The following is a 19,701-nucleotide window of genomic DNA, read 5'->3' on the forward strand; positions in this document are numbered from 1 at the left end:
ACATTGAACATGCCTTCCATTCTTCCACAGGGACACCACAAAACTGTGCTCGTTTAGAGAGGGGGACTTTATGTCACCAAAGCATCGTAGGAGCTAAGAGTTGCCTACTATCTTGTTTCTATAAAAGAATATTTGTTATGCAAGTTGAACCTTGAAAAATGTTGTGCAAGTTGAATCCTGTCTACCTCAATGGCTTTCGTTAAATCTCCAGCTCTGCTTTTATCTTCAGTTCTCACTGGATGGCCTTGGGCTCTGGTTCCCCTCCTTGTGGTGTCATTGCACTTTATTCTGGCTCCCCGGACCATCTCAACAACTGATACAATCCATCTTGAAATAGGCTATTGTGCACATTTATAGGGACCACCACCTGCCATGGTATTTGGGGCTTTCTTAAAATGGGGCATATTTTTAATAAGGTGGCCCACCTATGTGTTTGCTACTGCCAGCCATAAAAGGGGAGACGTTACCTTCCCTAAAAATTTTAATACAAATGGTAGTGCCTGATAGGAGAAATAAAGTTTATCATAAAATTCTCACTTATATTAAGAAAAGGGGGCATAAAGGATATCTAAGGGTTATTAGAAAAGCTTTGGGTTTCTGCTGTGTTTGTAGGGTGATAAGAAGTGGGAAGTCACAGGAGGATTTAATTGGGCAATTGCATTCTGCATCCTGGTGCTCGGAAGAGAAAGTCTGGATGACCAGTGTTCCTTTATGACAGGGTTGCTCCTGGACCACCTCCATCAAAATCATGAGGTTTCCTGGGTCTTACTTGGAAACTCATGTATCTCTTGATATGTGGCCCTAGAAACATGAATTTTAGCTAGGTGCCCCCTGCCATTTTTCAAATATCTCCAATGGGAGTTGAACAAAGCACCATCTTAAAGCCTAGTATCTGAACAAGGACTATTTTAGTTTGTGTATGCTTCTAAAACAGATTTTTCTTCCCAGACATTAGAGAAGGCAGATGTGATTTTTTTCTCCTTCAAACAGAACCTCTTCTAAAGAGAAAAATTATTAGAAACTAGTATTATTAAAGAACATCTGAATTTCAACTTGAATTTGCAAACCAGTTCCTTCTGAAATGTCATACTCGTATTTTGATAGACACTGACCTCTAGAAGTCGGCATTTCTCTAGAATTTTGGCAGTACAGGAAGGTTGAGCACCATTCCATTGTACCTGCTGTATGTCTTCCTAACACCTATCTATGCCACTTGACTAATGTCCCTCTATCCCTACTAATTTGTTCTTTCTGATTAATCATTTATCTGAAAACCTATAAACCTATAGGAGCCATGATTGCAAATTGTGGATTTGAGATCCCGTCTCTGACTTGACAAAATAGCTAGCTTAGCCATTTAGTTTAAACATGCAGCTAAACAATGGGACACTGTCAAATAAAGGAAAGCAAGTTGCAGGAGAAACCGTTTTCTTTCTGAAGAAAAATTGCTTTCTTTGTTCTTCTTTAAAATAAACAATGGGGCTCGTTGTAGGAAAGTGGTGTAGTGACTCAACTCCAAAGAGCAGAAACAACAGCAGTCTGCTCGGGAACATAATCTATCAGTGTAATTTTCCAAAACATCAGGAAAATAAAAATAGTGGAAGGCAGTGGTGCTTTGTTAGCTTGATTGTTGGATGTATAACAAAACAGGAAGTGCTCCATACAAATCAGATTCTAGGGACAGAACATAGATGACTGCTAATAGTAAGCTCCCCTCCTCCTCTCCCCAAAGCCAATGCAGTTTTGGTTCTCAGGAAACTATAGATTAATATTTTACCTATACAAGATGGGGGCTTTCGAGGGACAAAGGAAAAAGAAACTACAAACTGATATCTAACGCCAAGAGAACTGTTTTAATGCTGTTGCTTTAAGAAGATAATGAAACATGAAGGAATTAGCTTAACCTTCTAATGTTACCGAGGGCTAAATCTAAAGGAGAAGTAGCGCTCCCTCTGAGACTTCAGGAGTGATCAAGGGGGTCCTTAGCTGCTGGAGAGAGTGTAATATAATGGCCAGGATTGAAGCTAAAACCTCACACAAGTACAATGAAGGTTAGGTAAATAGCAAGCTCAAATGAAAGCTTCAGTCAGAGAATTGCCCAGATTTAATAGCAGGTATGGTTCAATGTTTGGCAAATGAGTGGCACTATGTACCACCACCAGAAAGCAGAGCCCCAATATTTGGAATATATTTCCATTTGACATATATATAGAAACATTAATTGCCAAAAAAGGGATAGAAAAACGCCTATTACCGTTCATTTCAAATGTGTATATGTAAACATTTTTTATGCTTCACTTAGAGGAAATTAAAAGTAAAATTAATGAGGTATTAAAAACATGGTTAGGTCATTTTTTGGCAAGTCAGCCCGTGAAGAAGGCTTCATGCATGGCAAGAGATTTTATTATTTTAACTCTTTAACATTTAGCCCAGGAAGCACAGTACATAAGGTTTGAAACTGACAGCAGCCAATAAAGTTAATGAATGGAAAAGCACAGCGGCATCCGGTAGCACATGAAATAATTAGAACAAGGATCCAGAGAAGAAAAAATACCATTAGAGCAGAGCTACTGGTTGAATGGTATTGATGTTCAGTGGGATTAGAAGCCACCAGGTAGGAAGGTTGATAGAATATTTTAGGTGGTAGCTCTTACTGTGTCAGAATCATTCTTGTTATTGTTGTATGCCTAGGAAAGGGGTCTATCAAGATAAAGAACCTGGGATCAAAGTGGAAGGACAATCACTGCCTGACACACAGAAACCTCCCTCATACCATGGATGCCCTTGTCTCCTTCTACCATCTCATGGCAAGAGGTGAAAATTCATGTTCCCTGGGAAGGCCTACTGTGCTTAGTAGACCTACCCTATGGCTGGAGAGGACACCTCTAATCCTGCCTTAGTGAGAAGATCTGAGCACATTAGTGATCTAAGGAAAAAAAATTAGAAATCCATAGAATACTTGTATAATCTTCATTTTAGAAGAATATATAATTTCAGAGTACACACTTGTATCAAGAAAAAAATGTCTATAAAACCGTCTTTTTGTCAAAGCAATCTAAAACCAATATAAAGAAATAAAACTTCTGAATTTGTAAATGCTTGACAAAGTGCTTCAACATGGATCATGTTCTTTGGACCTCACGACAACTCTGTGAAGTGGGCCTGGCAGTTATCAGCTTATTTAATAAATGAGAAAAAACACAGTTCGGAGGTTAAATGACTTGCCTTAGAGTTACACAGAGCACAACCATGGACAAAAGTCTTCGTCTGTAGGGGTCACAAGTGAGGTAACCAGTAATAAGAACAATGCAATACCTAAACATTCAAGTGGACCACGTTTGCTATGTGACAAGAAAAAACACACTTCAGGGAATCTTAAAAACACTGTTGAGTGCTTCTTGGGTCACAGTTAATGGTACCATATAGGAATAATTTCTACTCACCAACTCATTACTTGCTTCATTAAGCTAGGTTACCTTTGCAGCCAATTTTATTCAGTCCTGCTTTATGAAGCTGTGGTTGGGCATATAATAAAAAACCTAGAGGCCAGTATTTGGATACACTTGTGGTCCCTGGGGACCTCCTGGCTCACTTGCTTCAGTTCCATTAAGCTCTTTGAGATAATCTTCCCAAATCTTCTATTTCCCATAGAAGCTAACATAGAAATGTTGATAAAATTCCTTGCACTTAGCAAAGTGGTACTGACTCATTTTGAAGAAGACTGAGTTATTAATTAGATGCCAAGAATCTTAGTTATGGTTTTTAAATCTCCTTTACAGACACATAAAGATACACGTACATACCAATTTCTAAGTGACTAGAATGCCCTTTGAAAGATGAAAAGAAAATGAATTAAGAACATTTCAAATGTACATGACACCTGGGTAGGCTCAACCTGCATACCCAACACACTGAGATATAAGGTGGCAAGAGGTAATGTGGTCAGTGCCCTGGCAAGTAACAAGGCATGGCAGGTATGGCCCCAAAGAGCCAGGGCACAGACAAACCACTTCCACAACTTCCAGTTCCCTGGCTCTGCTAGGCTAACCAGGAACCAGAGGTAAAATAATGCTCTATGGTGATGGTTCGTGTTATCAAAGATTCTACTACTTGCAAGGGTCTGATGACGACAAGGATGATACATGTGGATCTCTAGTCAACATGGGGAGGTTGGAGATGGAGGTTATGATAGAGGGTAAATTGGAGAATGGGACCTAAAGATTGTAGTAGAGCCAATGAGGTTGCTGTAAACTGAATGTTCGTGTCCACCCCAAATTCATAGATTGAAGCGCTAACCCTCAGTGGGATGGTATGGTGATGGGGTCTTTGGGATTAGACAAGGTCAGGAGGGTGGAGGCCTCATGATGGGATTGATGCCCTGATATGAAGAGACATCAGAGAGCTTGCCCTCTGCTATGTGAGAGAAAGTGACTGATGGCACATCAGGAAGAATGCCTTCAGAACCTGACCGTGCTGGCACCATGATCTTGGACCTCAAGCCTCTAGAACTGTGAGAAAATGGAGGTGGATTTCTTCATAACAGGAATATAGGGGAGATCATTGAGTGGAACAGAGTTATGGAGCTATGTGGTAGGAAAATCGGTAAAAATGTGCTTTTGTATTTGTAGCACATAGAATTACAAATCATGCAAGTAGATTAGGGGTTTTATAGCTTTTCTAAAATGCTGAATAATGTTACTGAGCAGATAAACTGCTGAACAGATGCTAAGTAGCTGTTTGTGACAACCCCCTTGGTTCCCCTTGTAAGGTAAGAACATCAAATCAATGATGTAATACGAAAGCCACAAAAAGAAAATTCTTCAAAATTTTCAGCTTACATATCTTTTTTGAAAAATATTTTAAAAAGGGGAAATCTGCAGCCTTTATAGCTTGTTAATGAGAAGTTCCCCTTATGTACTTTCAGTATAATGGCTTAAATTTTGTAAAACAGCACAGCACAATTCAGGTCTTATTTTGGACTTTTCAACACTGAAAAGTAGAAAGGGTGTATTTTCCCTGGATCTGAAAAAGGGATTAGATAACTTACCCTAAGGATATACAAAGATCAATTGCCAATGCTTAGAGGAGCATCTAATTTATCAGTGTGGTGTAGAGGCACTAGCTTGAAAACTCCAAATTCTTGTGTAGGTAACAATACAGTTATGTATAATAGCCCACTATATGAAATAGGGAAACACTGTGTTTACTAAAATTTTGTTATCGATTTGAAATAAGAAATGCCCTGGAAACTTAAATTAGATATCAGGAAGGCACAAAGAAAAGGCCCTTTAAAGAGCTACTAGCCTACTAAATGCTGGAAATTGCAAAGTGTAGCATTGCAATATGTTTTAAAGTATGAAAAAGAAATCATTAGCTAAACTTCGCCTGGTTTTGCAAATGAGATTCACCACGAATGCTTCTAAAATCCTCCAGTACTTGCAATTTCTCTACCATAAACTTTCCATACTTCTGGAATTGTCTAATATTTGTGCATTGGACAGATATAAAAGACTCATATACCTACATTCAATTGGGTGCTTCTAATAAAATCCAATATTGGCAAGATTCGCTTCCCCATTGTCTCCATGTGTCTCACTGTGTCTTCTTTGGTCAGCAGACTGAAGGGAGTTTTATGTTCTAAAAATTGTAACAATAAACTTTTATACTACTTTTTCCAGACTTCCATTTCAAAATGCTTTCTTTAGCAAGCTATAAACAGGTATCTCAATGTTAACAGATATGAAATCTTTAGTGTAGAAACCAGCACCATCCCTAGACCACATGCATAACAATGAAAGATCTATGAGGAGAAAGGCAGAGGAGACATTGCCCTTTAGAGACTATCATTTATTCATTTTGTTGTGTTTCCTGATTGAGAGATCTAAGAGACAGCCTATAACAATTCATCTCTCTCTGCAGAGTATGTTTTTCCTGACTTGTGAAAAAATGTTGTCATAAATGTGTCTGATTGTTGTCTTGTTCCTCCCAGGTATTATTCAAGTGTGCAGATCCCATTGACTTTGAATGTAGCTTGAAGTTGAGATAAGCCTCAGAGGATAAAGTGCCAGACAAAACACAAATCCTTAATTATGTGGGTAGAGCTGAAGGAATAAATTCAACCCGGTCGTGAATTTTGCCCACAAATCTGAGACTTCGGCTCCATGTGAATATTTTCTTGATTTTGGGAAGTTTCAACAGAATAATTGAATGCCATTTAACTGTAATAACTCTTAAGGAGACCGAAGCTCTTGGTTAATTACATAAGCAAAGAGTGGAACAAATATCAATATAACAGCAGATGATCCAAGTGATTTAGTGCTGTCATTGGCTATATTTTTGATTTCACATAAGTATTTTGGATAATTTTCTTCTAATTTGTTAACTGATGATGGCAAAAACTTGTATTCTTTAAGTGCCCTTTGCTTAGGTATTGGAGATCGCCAGGTTGGGGTGAGAGGGTTGGAGTGAGGGAGGTGGACACTAGAACTGCGTTGGTCTTGGGGGAACCCGAGTCCAAGATATTGCAAACTAACCCACGAAGAAGATTGGAAGGAGTTAATTACAACCTGAAAAGCAATTTTGGGGGGCCTAGCCCTACTATATGCTAGGTCTTGTGATGAATTCCTGCCTTATAACAGCATTGAAGGATAATAATAAGTCCAGGTGATTTACCTGTAAATGTAGGGATCTTCCTACTTGATAGTTTTTCCAAAAATTTCCCATCTTCTTTGTTTTTGAACCCAAGAGTCAAGAGATATTGTTGAGGAGGAAAAGATGACCAGTCAACTGTCTGAGGCAATATGTGGAGTCCTTGAAGATCTGAAATACACAGAAAATGAACTAAAGACTTTGGTAACAAAGGGTATTTTTTACTCCTAAATTTCAGGAATTGCAGTTGGAAGACATGATAAATATAAATGTTAAAGGTACAAAGTAGAAGTATATGCATCAAAATGTCAAATAGATGATCTATCGAAATCACACTTCATTATTTCTACTTTTCTTAAAATATACACATACACAGAGCATAGCAGTAAAATATGGTTGGATTACACACATCTCTTTCCCCATATTCAAAATAATAGAAAATTAGGAATTGGCTTGCAGGCTTAATAGTTTTGTGTGCTCTTTTTTTTTTTTTTTTTTAGGATTTATGTATTTATTTGTTTATTTGACAGAGAGAGACGGGAGAGACGGAGCACAAGCAGAGGGAGTGGGTGAGGGTGAAGCAGGCTCTACCCATAGAGCAGGGAGCCTGATGCAGGGCTTAATCCAGGACCCCGGGATCATGACCTGAGCCAAAGGAAGAGGTTTAACTGACTGAGCCACCCAGGTACCCTCTGTGTGCTCTTTTCAAGAGAATTTGATTTTTCTGTTCATAGTTTAAGATTTAAAGAAATAATGTTATATGAAAGGAAAGAGAACAATTACCATGTGAGAATTAAAATATTAAGGCTAATTTAGTTACCATCCCTCCTATAGTTGAAGAAAATCCGAAGTGACAAATGTACTGACTTTTGCAATTAGACTTGGAAATAATTCAAATGTCGTGAAAATGGTTGTAAAACAAACTCATATACTTAAAGACCATGAGAGCTAATATTTACTGAGTTCTTATTTTCTACCTTCCCTTGTTCTAAGTAGGTTGTGTAGATTCTCTCTCTCTCTTTTAAAAGATTTTATTCATTTGCTTATTTTAGAGATAGCAGGAGGGAGAGAGAGAGAATGAATGAGCAGGGGGAGGGACAGAGGGAGAGGTACAAGTAGATTTGGCTCTCAGCTCAGAGCTGTAGGTGGGGTTTGATCCCACGACCCTGAGATCATGACCTGGGCCAAAATCATGAGTCAGAGGCTTAAGTGACTGAGCCACCCAGGCGCCCTGTGCAAGATCTTTTTAAATTCTCATGATAGCTTTACAAAATTGCTGCTGTTGTCTCCATTTTGTGAATAGGAAGTTGAGGTAACACAGATGGGAGGCGACTTACACAACAACACAGCCTGTAAGTGGACAAAGCAGGATTCACACCAGGCAATCTGACTCCAGAGACCACGGACCTAACCACTGTACTCTGCTTCAGGCCTGCTTGGCTCTTGACTACTTCTGGGATAGGGACAAACATCAGCCATGGGGTCTGGGTGGCCAGATTCACTTAATTCATTTCCATTCTGAGTAATAGCACTTTGGTTAATTGTGATAGACTTCACAAATGAAGGATGATGAACAGAGGGTTTAATGAGCTCTCCCTACTTAACACTGCCAGAAAGGGAAAAAGATGAAATTCCAAATATTCTTGAATTATGATTTAGTTAAAGGTCAATTTTTAATGTAGAATCAGAACTTAAATGGTAATGATTCAGATATAGCCCTCATTATTTATCTGTAATGTGTCTTTAAAAGATAATAGACACAGGGGCGCCTGGGTGGCACAGTCAGTTAAGTGGTGGACTCCTGATTTCAGTCCAGGTCATGATCTCAGGGTGTTGGGATTGAGCCCCTTGTTGGGCTTTAAACTCAGCTCAGAGTCTGCTTGGGATTCTTTCTCCCACTCCCTATGCCTCCCACTCCTCCCCCACTTGCATGCTCTTGCTCTATCTCAAATAAATAAATCAATCTTAAAAAAATGTAGTAAACCATGAGTGTTTTTATCCACCCTCTCTGGCATCCTCTATTCCTGTTTTTAGCTGCAGAACCCTTTGTTCAAACCAAATTTTACTAAGAAGCCCAATATTTAAAGTTGATACAAGTAGAGCTGTTTGTTTGGAGCCTGGAGCACAGACCACCCACTCCCATGATGGTACCTCATCACCTCACATGCAGTAGCCACCTTAAACCCTTCCCAGAACAACAATTTTTCAAAGTTCTTTGGCACATTTTGGTTAAGTAAATAGGGTGTGCTTGTCAAGCAGAGAGTTAACATATGCTTACTATTGAAAAATTAAAATAGCACAAAATATCTTTTAAATACACAGAACACAATGTATCAGGCACGCTTTAGTTTTTCTTTGGTGACTCAAGATCAGGCAATCCCTTGATATTATTGAGGGCTAGCATTTATCTGCAGCACTTCTGTGCCGTACACTTTTTTGGAGTTACCTTTTTCACTCAACAACCATGCAGGACAGAGCATATTATTATGCCCACCTTACAGATGGCACAACAGAAGCTCCAGGAAGAGGTTGCAAACTTGCCTAAGATCACACATGGAAAACATGGCTGGAGAGGTCAGAATCGAAAGTCAGGCAGCTAGACATCAAAAGTTAACTCCCAAAGCCATCCCCATGGCAATTTAGCCATGATAGTAATCATCACTCTGAAAATTAATGGGAAACGTGTTCCAGAAGCATGGCTAAGCCAGTAAAGAGATGGTTTTAACAGACACGATTCTAGATAGAGCATTTCCTGGCATGTCTAAAAAAAGCACAATAAGGACATAAGAATCTCGGAACTAATAGATGACTTTGGTGTGCCTTATGCACAGATTCAACATACCTCTGTAGATGGTGTTTGAATTATGAACTGCTTCTTTGTTAAAGGATGTCTCATTTCTATAAACAGGGTAAAAATGTGATTTCTGCATTTCAATGCCGCAGGTTCTTTGCTTTTGAAATCTGTAGCGGATGAACACGGATGCATCCTCTGTTTCCAACCTAATACTGTCTTGCTCTACACAGTAAGGGAAGAGCTCGCCAGTTTTGCTGAAGTTGCCAATAACCAGATCATGTGAAAAGGCAACTAAGTAGAAATCAAAAGGACGCAGCTCACCCTCCTGACATACGGTCATCACATTTCTTTTGATCATGGTCATTAGCACTCTGTAAGATGCCAGCATTTATAAAGTGTCAGAATTTTCAGGAATTAGCATACTCCGGAGATGGAGGACAGGAAGTATGTGATCCCTGACTATGGTTTGCTCTTCAATCTGGTTTTGCTTCCTGACTTAGAGGCCAGAGGGCCTGCGGGCCATGCTGGGGATGATGTTGGGGGCTGTGCTATGGGAATGTTCTTGGCTTCTTGGGTACTCCTGGATGGCCAGAGGCCCCCCCAAACAGGTGTGCGTAGGTTTTATGGCTGCTCTGACCTCCGCACAAACCCAGAGGGTATTTAGACATAGAAGCTTCTGGATCCTGGGCTGAAACTTGTTTGCATAGAGAGGGCTCCTGGCAGGACACCTTTAAAACTTTAAAGCCTACACCGAAGTGACAGGAGGCCCCAGAGTGCTGATGTTCAGAAGCGACTGGACTATGCTGTCCGTGGGCTGGTGTTTATAGCGGGTGTGCAGGGGACATCTTTAGATTTGTCATCTTCTGTGCAGCTCTATTGCTAGAAGCAGCCGGATGTTTGAGAGTTCGATTTTATAAATAACATGAGGACTTTGAGGGGTTGACATCTTCTTGTTCTTAAATATTTGATGGATCAAGAAGAGACTGGTATTAATAGTGGCAGTGGTTAGACTGACTAGTGAAACTAATGCTAGCACTACAGCTAATGGATTATAAACGTGCTTGTGAGAATACAAGTATCTTCTGTTCCTTTCAATCCTATATGTTTCATCTTCTATGTTCGATCAGTTTATCAACTTCTAGTCGAAGTTTTAGAACGTGAGAGGCTCCTACATTCATACTGTTAAGTTTAGAAAAAAATATTTTTTAAAGTATTCTTATTCCATTTGTATGCAGAGTAAATTGCAGCTGTATGAACATTTACCCTGGCAGGTGGTCTATGACCCAAAATGACGACACACTTACCAGATGTTGAGTCTCATGTAACATTAATTTGAGTGCTAATTGTTCTCAATTTTATGCTCATAAACCTCTACCTACGTCCGAAAAGCCCTGTGCCCCTGATGGATATGAAAGTTAACCAGATTGTATTGTTCTTTGGTAGGAAAGTTGAATTGATTAAAAATGTCTTCTTTGGTTCTGTCATGCCAGAAGAACTGAGAAGAAATAAATACCTTCATGTGCTCTTTTACAACTTTCCAGAGTTAGCGATGAAATTCAGATGACCGTGACCAAATTTATTATTTACAAAAATCAGTTTGCAGGTATGACATAGTTCCAAATTCTTAACATTGGGGCAGCGGATGCTTTAAAAAATGAGTATCAAAGATAGATGATGCAGACTGAGTTTCTTGCAGGGGCATAATCTTTCAGTTCTTTCTAAAAGATGTCTAACCTCAGCAAAGGAGGATAAAGTTTGCCCTTTATCAAGAACCTTTTACTGCCCCACAGAAGGCTGGGCCTGACCAGTCTTCAGGTCTTCCAGTCATTCATGCCGTTTGACCTTCTGCTCTTGTTCTCCTCCTCTTCCTCCTCCTCCAAGTTACTCCCTGGAGTTCAGTGACAGTCTTTTCTTTCTTCCTCTCTATCTCTATCTGTCTCTGTTTCCCCCTCTCTCCTACACATACACAGACACCTCCTGCTTCCTCTTTCTCCCTTGCTCCTCCGCCTTCTCATTCAGTGGTCTTCCAAGCTGTCCCTGGCTCACCGATTGGTTCTTCATACATATACTCTTGGTTGGGGGAGGGGGAGTTCTCTATTTTTGTGGCTTTAGCTATTACTCCTAACCAAAAGATTAAAGATCAAATATAGCCTGATCTGAAAATCTTCACCAAATTCAAAGTTAGCATTTCTGAATGCCTCCTGGGACATTGCTATTGGCTCCTCGTTACAGCAATTACCACAATGCATCAAATGTATTCATTATTCATCAGAAGTGATTTTTATAGTCTCCACACAACTTCCCACTTCCCTCCTTTTCACCAATGTGTTATAAGGATAGCCACTATTCACCCAATTATTTGGGCTTAAAATCTGGAAGCCATTGTTGACTTTTCTTTCCTCTCATTCCCTGAAATTTGAGTCTCAAAAACGACTAAATATACCCATTGTAATACATCTCATATGTACTCCTTTCTTTTTTTAAATTTTTTTTTTAATTTATGATAGTCACACAGAGAGAGAGAGAGAGGCAGAGACACAGGCAGAGAGAGAAGCAGGCTCCATGCCGGGAGCCCTACGTGGGACTCGATCCCGGGACTCCAGGATCGCACCCTGGGCCAAAGGCAGGCGCCAAACCGTTGCGCCACCCAGGGATCCCCATATGAACTCCTTTCTTAGCGTAACCATTCCTACCACCCTGGTCAAATTTCTGATCACTTAACATCTGAGTTACAGAAAGAGTTTCCCAACTAGCCTCACTACCACCAGTGTCATTTCATGCCATAATATTATCATTTTATGCCACATCAGCACCCAATGAACATTTTTGGAATATCGCCTTTGTGGTTGTCACATCCCTTCCTCAGGAACTTCAGTGACTTCTTTCCTGGTATTCAGGGCTCTCAGTTTTGTGCATCTGTCTCACAATCTGTACCTATTTCCTATGTTTTTCTCACTATAAACCTTTATCATCAACTCTGCTGATTTCACTAACGTATACCAGCCCAGGTTTATCCTGCTTCTGAAATTTTCTTTGTTCACAAAGTTCTTTCCACTGAGAAACACCTATATATTCTCCTTTTCCCCTTTATTCAGTCAATGACTATCCTTCCAGATGTATGTAATTTAAGTCCCATCTTGTCCATGAAAGGTTTCCTGAATATTTCAATATTCCCCCTTTAAACTCTTGAAGAAGTCTATACCATTCACTCCAGGGTGAATTTCCCAAGATTTCATGGGGTTATGTCTTATCTTCCCAACGAGTTTTAGTACTCTTGAGGATGACATCTTCAAGTTATGTTCATTCCCCAAGCATGTAGTAGGTGCTCTTCAACATTTGAATCTAAAAACAAACTCTTCCAAGTCCTGAATTTGTAATGCTCAGGAAAAAAAAAAAAAAAAAAAAAAAAAAAAAAACTTCAAAAATCTTTTTCAGAAAAAGAACTTCAAAAAGAACGAATAAAATGTTCAGAGTCTCTGAGATATGATTTATTTCTTTGTCCCTAAGCTTAGAAAAAATATCACACAGACTTTGTTCTTTACTTTACCTAAACCTTAAGTGGTTCTGTTCAACTTATGAAGAGTAAGGGAAATAAAATAATCAGTATTAAATAATTCAGTGGAGTAAATGCTCAAATGAATAGAGCAGCTTTGCCTGGATGGAAAAAATTAGTTTCATATTTGGGTTGTACATTTGCTGCAGCTTGTTCTCAGAGAAATACAAACTCATAGTCACAAAAGAAGATTGGGTTAATAGAGGGAGGAGTCCGACTTAGTGATAACTGTTGGCAAAACAAGAAAAGCATCTGCTCAAACATGAACTATTGATTGTAGATCAGCAGACTCATCTCTGTAGATGAGGGATAGCTTTAAGTGTTAGGAAGTTAAATGTCCGTAAAATAAAATTTAAACTCTCTGGAAGTTAAGTACAAAGATTAGAGGTCATCAGGATCAGCGTTTTCTGTTAGATGCCTCATCATAAGCACAGCCAACAGGTTATGAATGAACTCTTCAAAGCAAAATTTTTTAAAAAGAAAAAGCACAAGAAATTTAAAAACTCTTTTAGAAGTATGCAGATCTGTTAGTGTCCTATTATCACCTTTCTCAAAGTTTCATTTCCTTTTCTCTTTTCTGGTGTCTGTGTCATTTCTCTGCCCTTTGTCCATAACAGAATGTTCTGACATTTTGGGTTAGAGCAAAATCTCATTTCTAAAGGTCCCAATTGCTCAGTATGAGATGGGACCATGTCAGTTTTATATGACTTCTTTTTACTGATCAGTCTCAGAGTTTAGCTTCTGCAATACCTTCGTAATGCCAACACTTTGTCATTAGTTCTTTCCCAACCATTTTCTGAGTTTTATCTTGTACTCCTTTTAATGCCAATACTTCTATCTTGGAAGTTATCCACAAATTCACATCAGCAAGAAAATAGCAAAAGGCAGCAACTTTGCAGGAAGTTATCATTATTGTCCCCCATAAATAATAAAACAGTTTCTACTTTAAAAACATAGCATATTTTTATTTTTGCATTTGATGTGTGAGAAAGCTCTATGTATAATGAATCTTTGTATAATGAGCCATATTTTTCTCTTTGACCTTCATTATAATTTCAGAGTTCTAGATGCAAGTGGAAAAAATTGGTTTCCATTCCTAAGATTCTTAATTTTCACTTCAGGCTGCTGGTCTACTTCTCTAAAAACAATCTTTGAATTCTAAAGTGTCTTCTCACAACCCATATGTAAACTTTGAAAAACAAATAATTCTGCAGGACTTTTATGCATAGTCCATTTCCACTTCATTTGGAAATCATGTTAAATCCAAAGTTTTACGTTTAATGTGATGTGTTGTATTTATTCTGGGACAGTTCCTCAATTCCATCCCCACCAAAGTAGACCTGAGACAATACATACATTAAAGATACTGATATTCCCTTCAATATGTATTAGACTTACAATCAAAGAAATAATACAATATTGTTATAATTCCTGTAAATTGCTATATTTCTAAAGATTTATTTCTTTATTTGAGAGAGAGAGCAAACAGGGGAGGGGCAAAGGGGGAGAGGGAAAGAGAGAGAGAGAGAGAGAATCAAGAGAATCCCAAGAAGACTCCCTACTGAGCACAGAGCCTGACATGGGGTGGATCTCAGGATCCTGAAATCATGACCTGAGCTGAAATCGAGAGTCAGACACACTCAACTGAGTGGCCCAGATGCCCTAGCTATATTTTTGCATTATATGAAGATTAGAATGGACATTGGTTGGTTAGCTACCTATATATTTCCTTCTCACCTCTTTTTTTCCCCTCAGAGAATTTCTCAATCTCTACTTGCTCTAAAAGTAAGACCTAACTGACATAGACCAATCAATCCATGGCATTACCTTGACCTCAGTTTCGGTTCAATCATAAGCATAAGGGCAATTTAGGCCAATAAGAAAGAGTGAGTCCCAGGGACTGTGTGGAAGAGGCACTCACTGTTCTTCAGGACAGTGTGATTTGAAATCTGTAATGATCTTTGAGCATTTTGCTATTACCCAAGATCCTAGCACTTGAAGGGATGGTATGTGTAGTGGAACACCAGGCAGAACTGGAGAATGAAGCTGACTGCAGAGAACAGAGTAGTGAGTGAGCTGTTGGAGTAAGCTGCATTTAAAGGCAGTGCCGCCTGTGGATCTTTCAACAATATAAGTCAATGTATTCCATGTCTCCCCCTACCCTTTTAAAACTTAAATCTACTAAAGTCAGTTTGAGCTGTGACTCCTACCACTTGAAACCAAAGATTTCTGTTACAGGGATTTAACCAAAGATTTCTGTTATAGGGATTTAGCTAGTAGTTCAGTATATGTACAAATTCTATGGAATCCTAAAAATATTATAGTTGAGAGGCAAGGCAGTTATAAATTCTTCAAGTTGACTATCTGGGAAGAATATCTTATCAAGACATCCCAACAGTTTGAGGATTAGGAATTAATTTTCACAGCTAGTACAAAGATAGAAAAATTGAATACATCTTGGTGATGCCATTTTTATGATAACATTATTATGGAGTTATTACCAATAATTAAACTTGAATGTATATTAGCACAAGTTTTCTTGATCTTTATCATAATTATTACTTTTCAGTTTTGGTTAGATTCTACATCATATAGAAAGTATCTCTTGGATAGTTAACCAAGAATGCATAACAAAAGCCTTACATAATCTGAAAACCTTAATTTTTCTGAAAATCTGAATTGGTAATCTACTTGTTTATATCCCACTAGGAAGTGTAATGACTTGCCTTACATAAATACATATGACATAAGAAAAAGTGTAAAAGAATGTTTGAAGAAAATAGAGCAAGAGGAAAAGAGATGGGTGATAAAGCCATAAATGAGATTAATGCACAAAGTGTGTTTTTAAAATTTTATATAGTTGTTAAACAGGATCAGCTATCTCATTCACAGTAGTCCTATAGTTAACGCTGGAAAGGACCTAATCTATTTATGAGAGCATAAATTTAGGGAGAATATTTGGAGGGCTTAGATTGGGAAAGGGCACTTGGAGAGAGGTTGTCATATTCGTGTGCATGTGTATGTGTGTGTGTGTGTGTGTATCACAAGGTTTGGCTGAGCATTATGGATAAAGAACCTATAATACCTACTTCCTGCCATGTATCCCATTGTAAAGCTCCATCTTGCCCCAACCCATTGTTTTTTCTTGAGAGGCTGCAGTAAAAATTTACATTACTGCCACTTATTTTGGGTTTTATTAAATGATATTTCTTTAAATGCCACTCCATCTGTCTTCAGTCAGATCCCATAAGAAAACATACTAAGCAGGATGCATTAAAGTTCCAGAGAGGTCCAGGAGAAATGCAATCACGGGAGGTAAGAGTAGATGATGGAGACCAGAGGCAAATAGACCTGTAACCTGCTACTGCAAAGGGCAAATAAACTGCTTGTTGAGAAGATAGGACAGTGCCAGAAAACCACACTTCCCATTGGAGAGACCAACGTTTTCACATTTTAAGAAGAGAGACTTCAGCTCTATGTATGAGGGAGTTCTGTACTTTGGGAATGATTCTCTGTTTCTAACAAGAATTCTGTGGTACAAATAGAAGATGATTTATCGCCTTTATAACCAACCTGGCCATAACACTTTCATAATAATATTGGGGATACAGTCTCTTTAATTCTATAACCTTTTCCATTTGAGAAAGTGAGTTACAAAGAGGAAAATAGTCTGATCTTGAAAACTCATGATCATGATAAAATTACATTTTAAAGAAGAAAGAATAAAATGAGGAATTTTTAACTTCATGTTTTAGAAAGCATAAGGATGTATTATCCTTACTGGTAAATGATGACTGAACAAGAACAGGGTTATAAATTTCAGTAAAAAGCAATTCTTAAAGGCCCATTTTAAAACAGTATATTATTCCTCTGAACATACATATTTACTCCTGGGAGTTAAATTGCATTGGAAAGACAAAATATGACTCTATCCACCTAAGTGTTAAAGTAATTGATATCTGATCCAGAAAACTTTTCTATTAAACATTACTAAGCATAGATCCATTACTGAATATTTATTTATTTAGCAAATAAATCTTGATATTTTCATCAAGAGGAGACAGGATATGCTTATTGTATTACTTTATTATTATTAAAATACAACCATGCAAGAATAAGAACTATACAAAATTGCATTATTTTGCTGGAATATATGAATAAAAATCTCAAGCAAAATCTTTATAAATGAAAACATAATCATTCTGGGGCTGATGAATTATTATTTGTTTTATATACCCTGACTACTCTGCATGAATCAAACCAAATTTTTCCTTAAATAAGAAAAATGGATAGCTACATGGCTAAAAATTCAGTAATTTTTTTCTCTGTGAAACATAGTGCAATACAGCTCTATTATAGTATGGCTTTAAGATTTTGGTGGGTCTTACCGTATTCCCCAAATAGCAAAGGATGCATGGTAAGTTCCTGAGGATGTATAAGCCTGATTGTCCCAAAAGGCAGATTTGAATTTTAACCTTCTCTCATCAGACTTGTAGACGTTATAAGGGCAATATGGTTCTAGTGCCTGCCACTGAGGGTAAAGTGGGTTTTTCTCATAATAAATCACTAATTTAGTTGGCCTATTCAGTAAAAAGATTAAATATATTTATACCCACATGCATTTCAAAATTGATTTATTTTTATAACTTTCCCTTTTCCATCTGTTTTTTGTGTGGAAATACCTGACACGGGTGACTGTTGAATTGGGGGTGAGCTAGAGAAAAATACAGTGCCTGGGAAATCTGTATTGTGAAAACTCTTGCTCATTACCACCACCTCTGCCAGCTATTGCTGGGCTCACTGCACTGTCACATGACCAAGGAGTAATGAACTCAATACTGTCTAGGCTTGACGAAGGTGACCTGGAGTTGGGCAGACTTTCTGAGTGGGAGGTTTGTCTGCCAGCCCCTGCTGGGGGAATTAAGTGTGTCAGTCTCCAAGTTTTAATGACAATACCTACTTATCCAGCACAACATAGAGGGGTAACTCCTCATCCAAGACCTTCAAGATATGGATTTTATGACCTTCATCTGCTGACTGTTTATTTAGATGACCTCTATAATTTAGAAATTCTTACTTATGGCCTCAATTTCTCTTGCTGCAATGAAAACTTCACAATTATGTCTCTATCTCTGTGTGTCAGTGGGTCTCCTGAAATGTTATCTTTCTGTGGGTGGATACCAACATGTGTGTATGAAAGCATTCACCTGTAGTTGTCCGGAGAAGGATGAAGGAGTGTGAAGTAGAAAAGAATGTGTATAAACTCTGAGTGTTTCTGAGGGTGGAGCTGATTGCACATGAAGGAGTGTTTGTTTAGTCATCGAGTTCACATGAATTGATTGTGTGCATTGCAGATGGAGTGAGAAGCTGCCTACTTGTGTATGATGTAGGGCAGTGCATGAGAGCAAAGTTACCTGGTTTAACAACAACAAAAGCACCCAAAACAAAAGACCTCCAAATCCAAATCTCAGTGATTTTCAAGCACGAGAATTTTGGTTTTTGCTCATGTGGGTATTTGGTGGGGCCTTCCATATGGTCATTCAGGGAATGCAAGCTTCTTTTGTCTCTGGCTCTTTCAGTTCTACGGTCCTGTCTGCAGTGGCCATAGAAAGAGAGTTCTGCATGTAAGGTTTTATGGGCCAGGTCTGGAAGTGGCATGGATTATTTCTGCTCACCTTCTATTGGCCATTACTGAGTCACAAGAGAGGCTGGAAATGTATTTTAGTTGCATACATGAGAGGAAAAAATAGCTTGGTAAACAACTAGCTAGTCTCTGCCACCTTCAGTGGCAAGGATTTCTGTTTCCAAACTGCTCCTTTGTCTGTTTTCTCCTCCATCATTCTTTTAATTAGTCAGCTTTCCATTCCACCACTTGAGCTTAGGTTTTAATAGAAAATATTCTCCAGAAGAATGAAAAAAACATAGTCCAATATTCACCCTGAAATATGAATTACTAAAGTCAGATCCTTTCTTAGGAACAAGTATGTTCTAGCACTCCCTAGAATAGTGTCTGGAATAGAGGTACCCAATAAATGTTCGATGAATAAATGAATAGGTGAACAAACCATCCATCTCCACTGTTGATCTTCTTCTGTCCTGAGGTTCTTGGGATTCTGGAGCATAAAGAAGAGACATGGCAGCCTAATACAGAAAGCTGGAGAGGGGGCTATGACTACTTCCAGTCTTCATGGAGTAAAGGAGGGTTCTAGATTAAGACCTAAAAGGTGACTGGGTTCACGCCAGCATCCTGGCAGGGAAAGGGAATCTGAGAGAATGGCTCTAGGTTCCAGGACCAACTTATGTGGTGGAGATGGTTGGTGTACACATTAGGAAGCATCTACACCAAAATATAGCATGGAGAATTCATATAGGTGTCCTTGGGTCACCTAATGTGTCACATAAATGAGCCCATTTGGTCCTGCTCACCAACAGAGTCAAGTGGCATTAGCCATGTAATCAGCAGCTGTACCAGCCTGCACCAGACTTTGAAAAAAAGAATCTTTCCTCACATGCCCACTGACCTCTTTAGACACTGGGTATGCTTGAGCTCCATGAAATTTGAAACCAGACCAGAGGGAGAAAAAAATCCCATGGAAAGGGGAGGGGAGCTGGTGAATTTGATTACATAGTTACTGAAGAAAGACCTAAATTTTAGAAATCACTAAATGAGACTGAGTCCCTTGGAATGGGATAGAATATATTATTG

At 38.6% G+C, this 19,701-nt stretch overlaps 1 protein-coding gene across 11 annotated transcripts in view; it reads right to left on the reverse strand.

The window, feature by feature from the left end:
• Positions 1-19,701, reverse strand: part of SPATA16 (spermatogenesis associated 16) — a 236,312-nt gene that overhangs the window by 51,727 nt on the left and 164,884 nt on the right. For all 11 annotated transcript variants that reach the window (XM_077880363.1, XM_077880362.1, XM_077880361.1 and 8 more), the window contains exons 7-8: positions 6,673-6,819; positions 5,525-5,637 (exon numbers count right to left, since the gene is read on the reverse strand). In XM_077880363.1, the coding sequence (XP_077736489.1) occupies positions 5,525-5,637; positions 6,673-6,819 (260 nt within the window). The remainder of the gene's footprint in view (positions 1-5,524; positions 5,638-6,672; positions 6,820-19,701) is intronic.

The sequence above is a fragment of the Canis aureus genome, chromosome 31 (assembly GCF_053574225.1).
Source record: "Canis aureus isolate CA01 chromosome 31, VMU_Caureus_v.1.0, whole genome shotgun sequence".
NCBI lineage: Eukaryota > Metazoa > Chordata > Mammalia > Carnivora > Canidae > Canis > Canis aureus.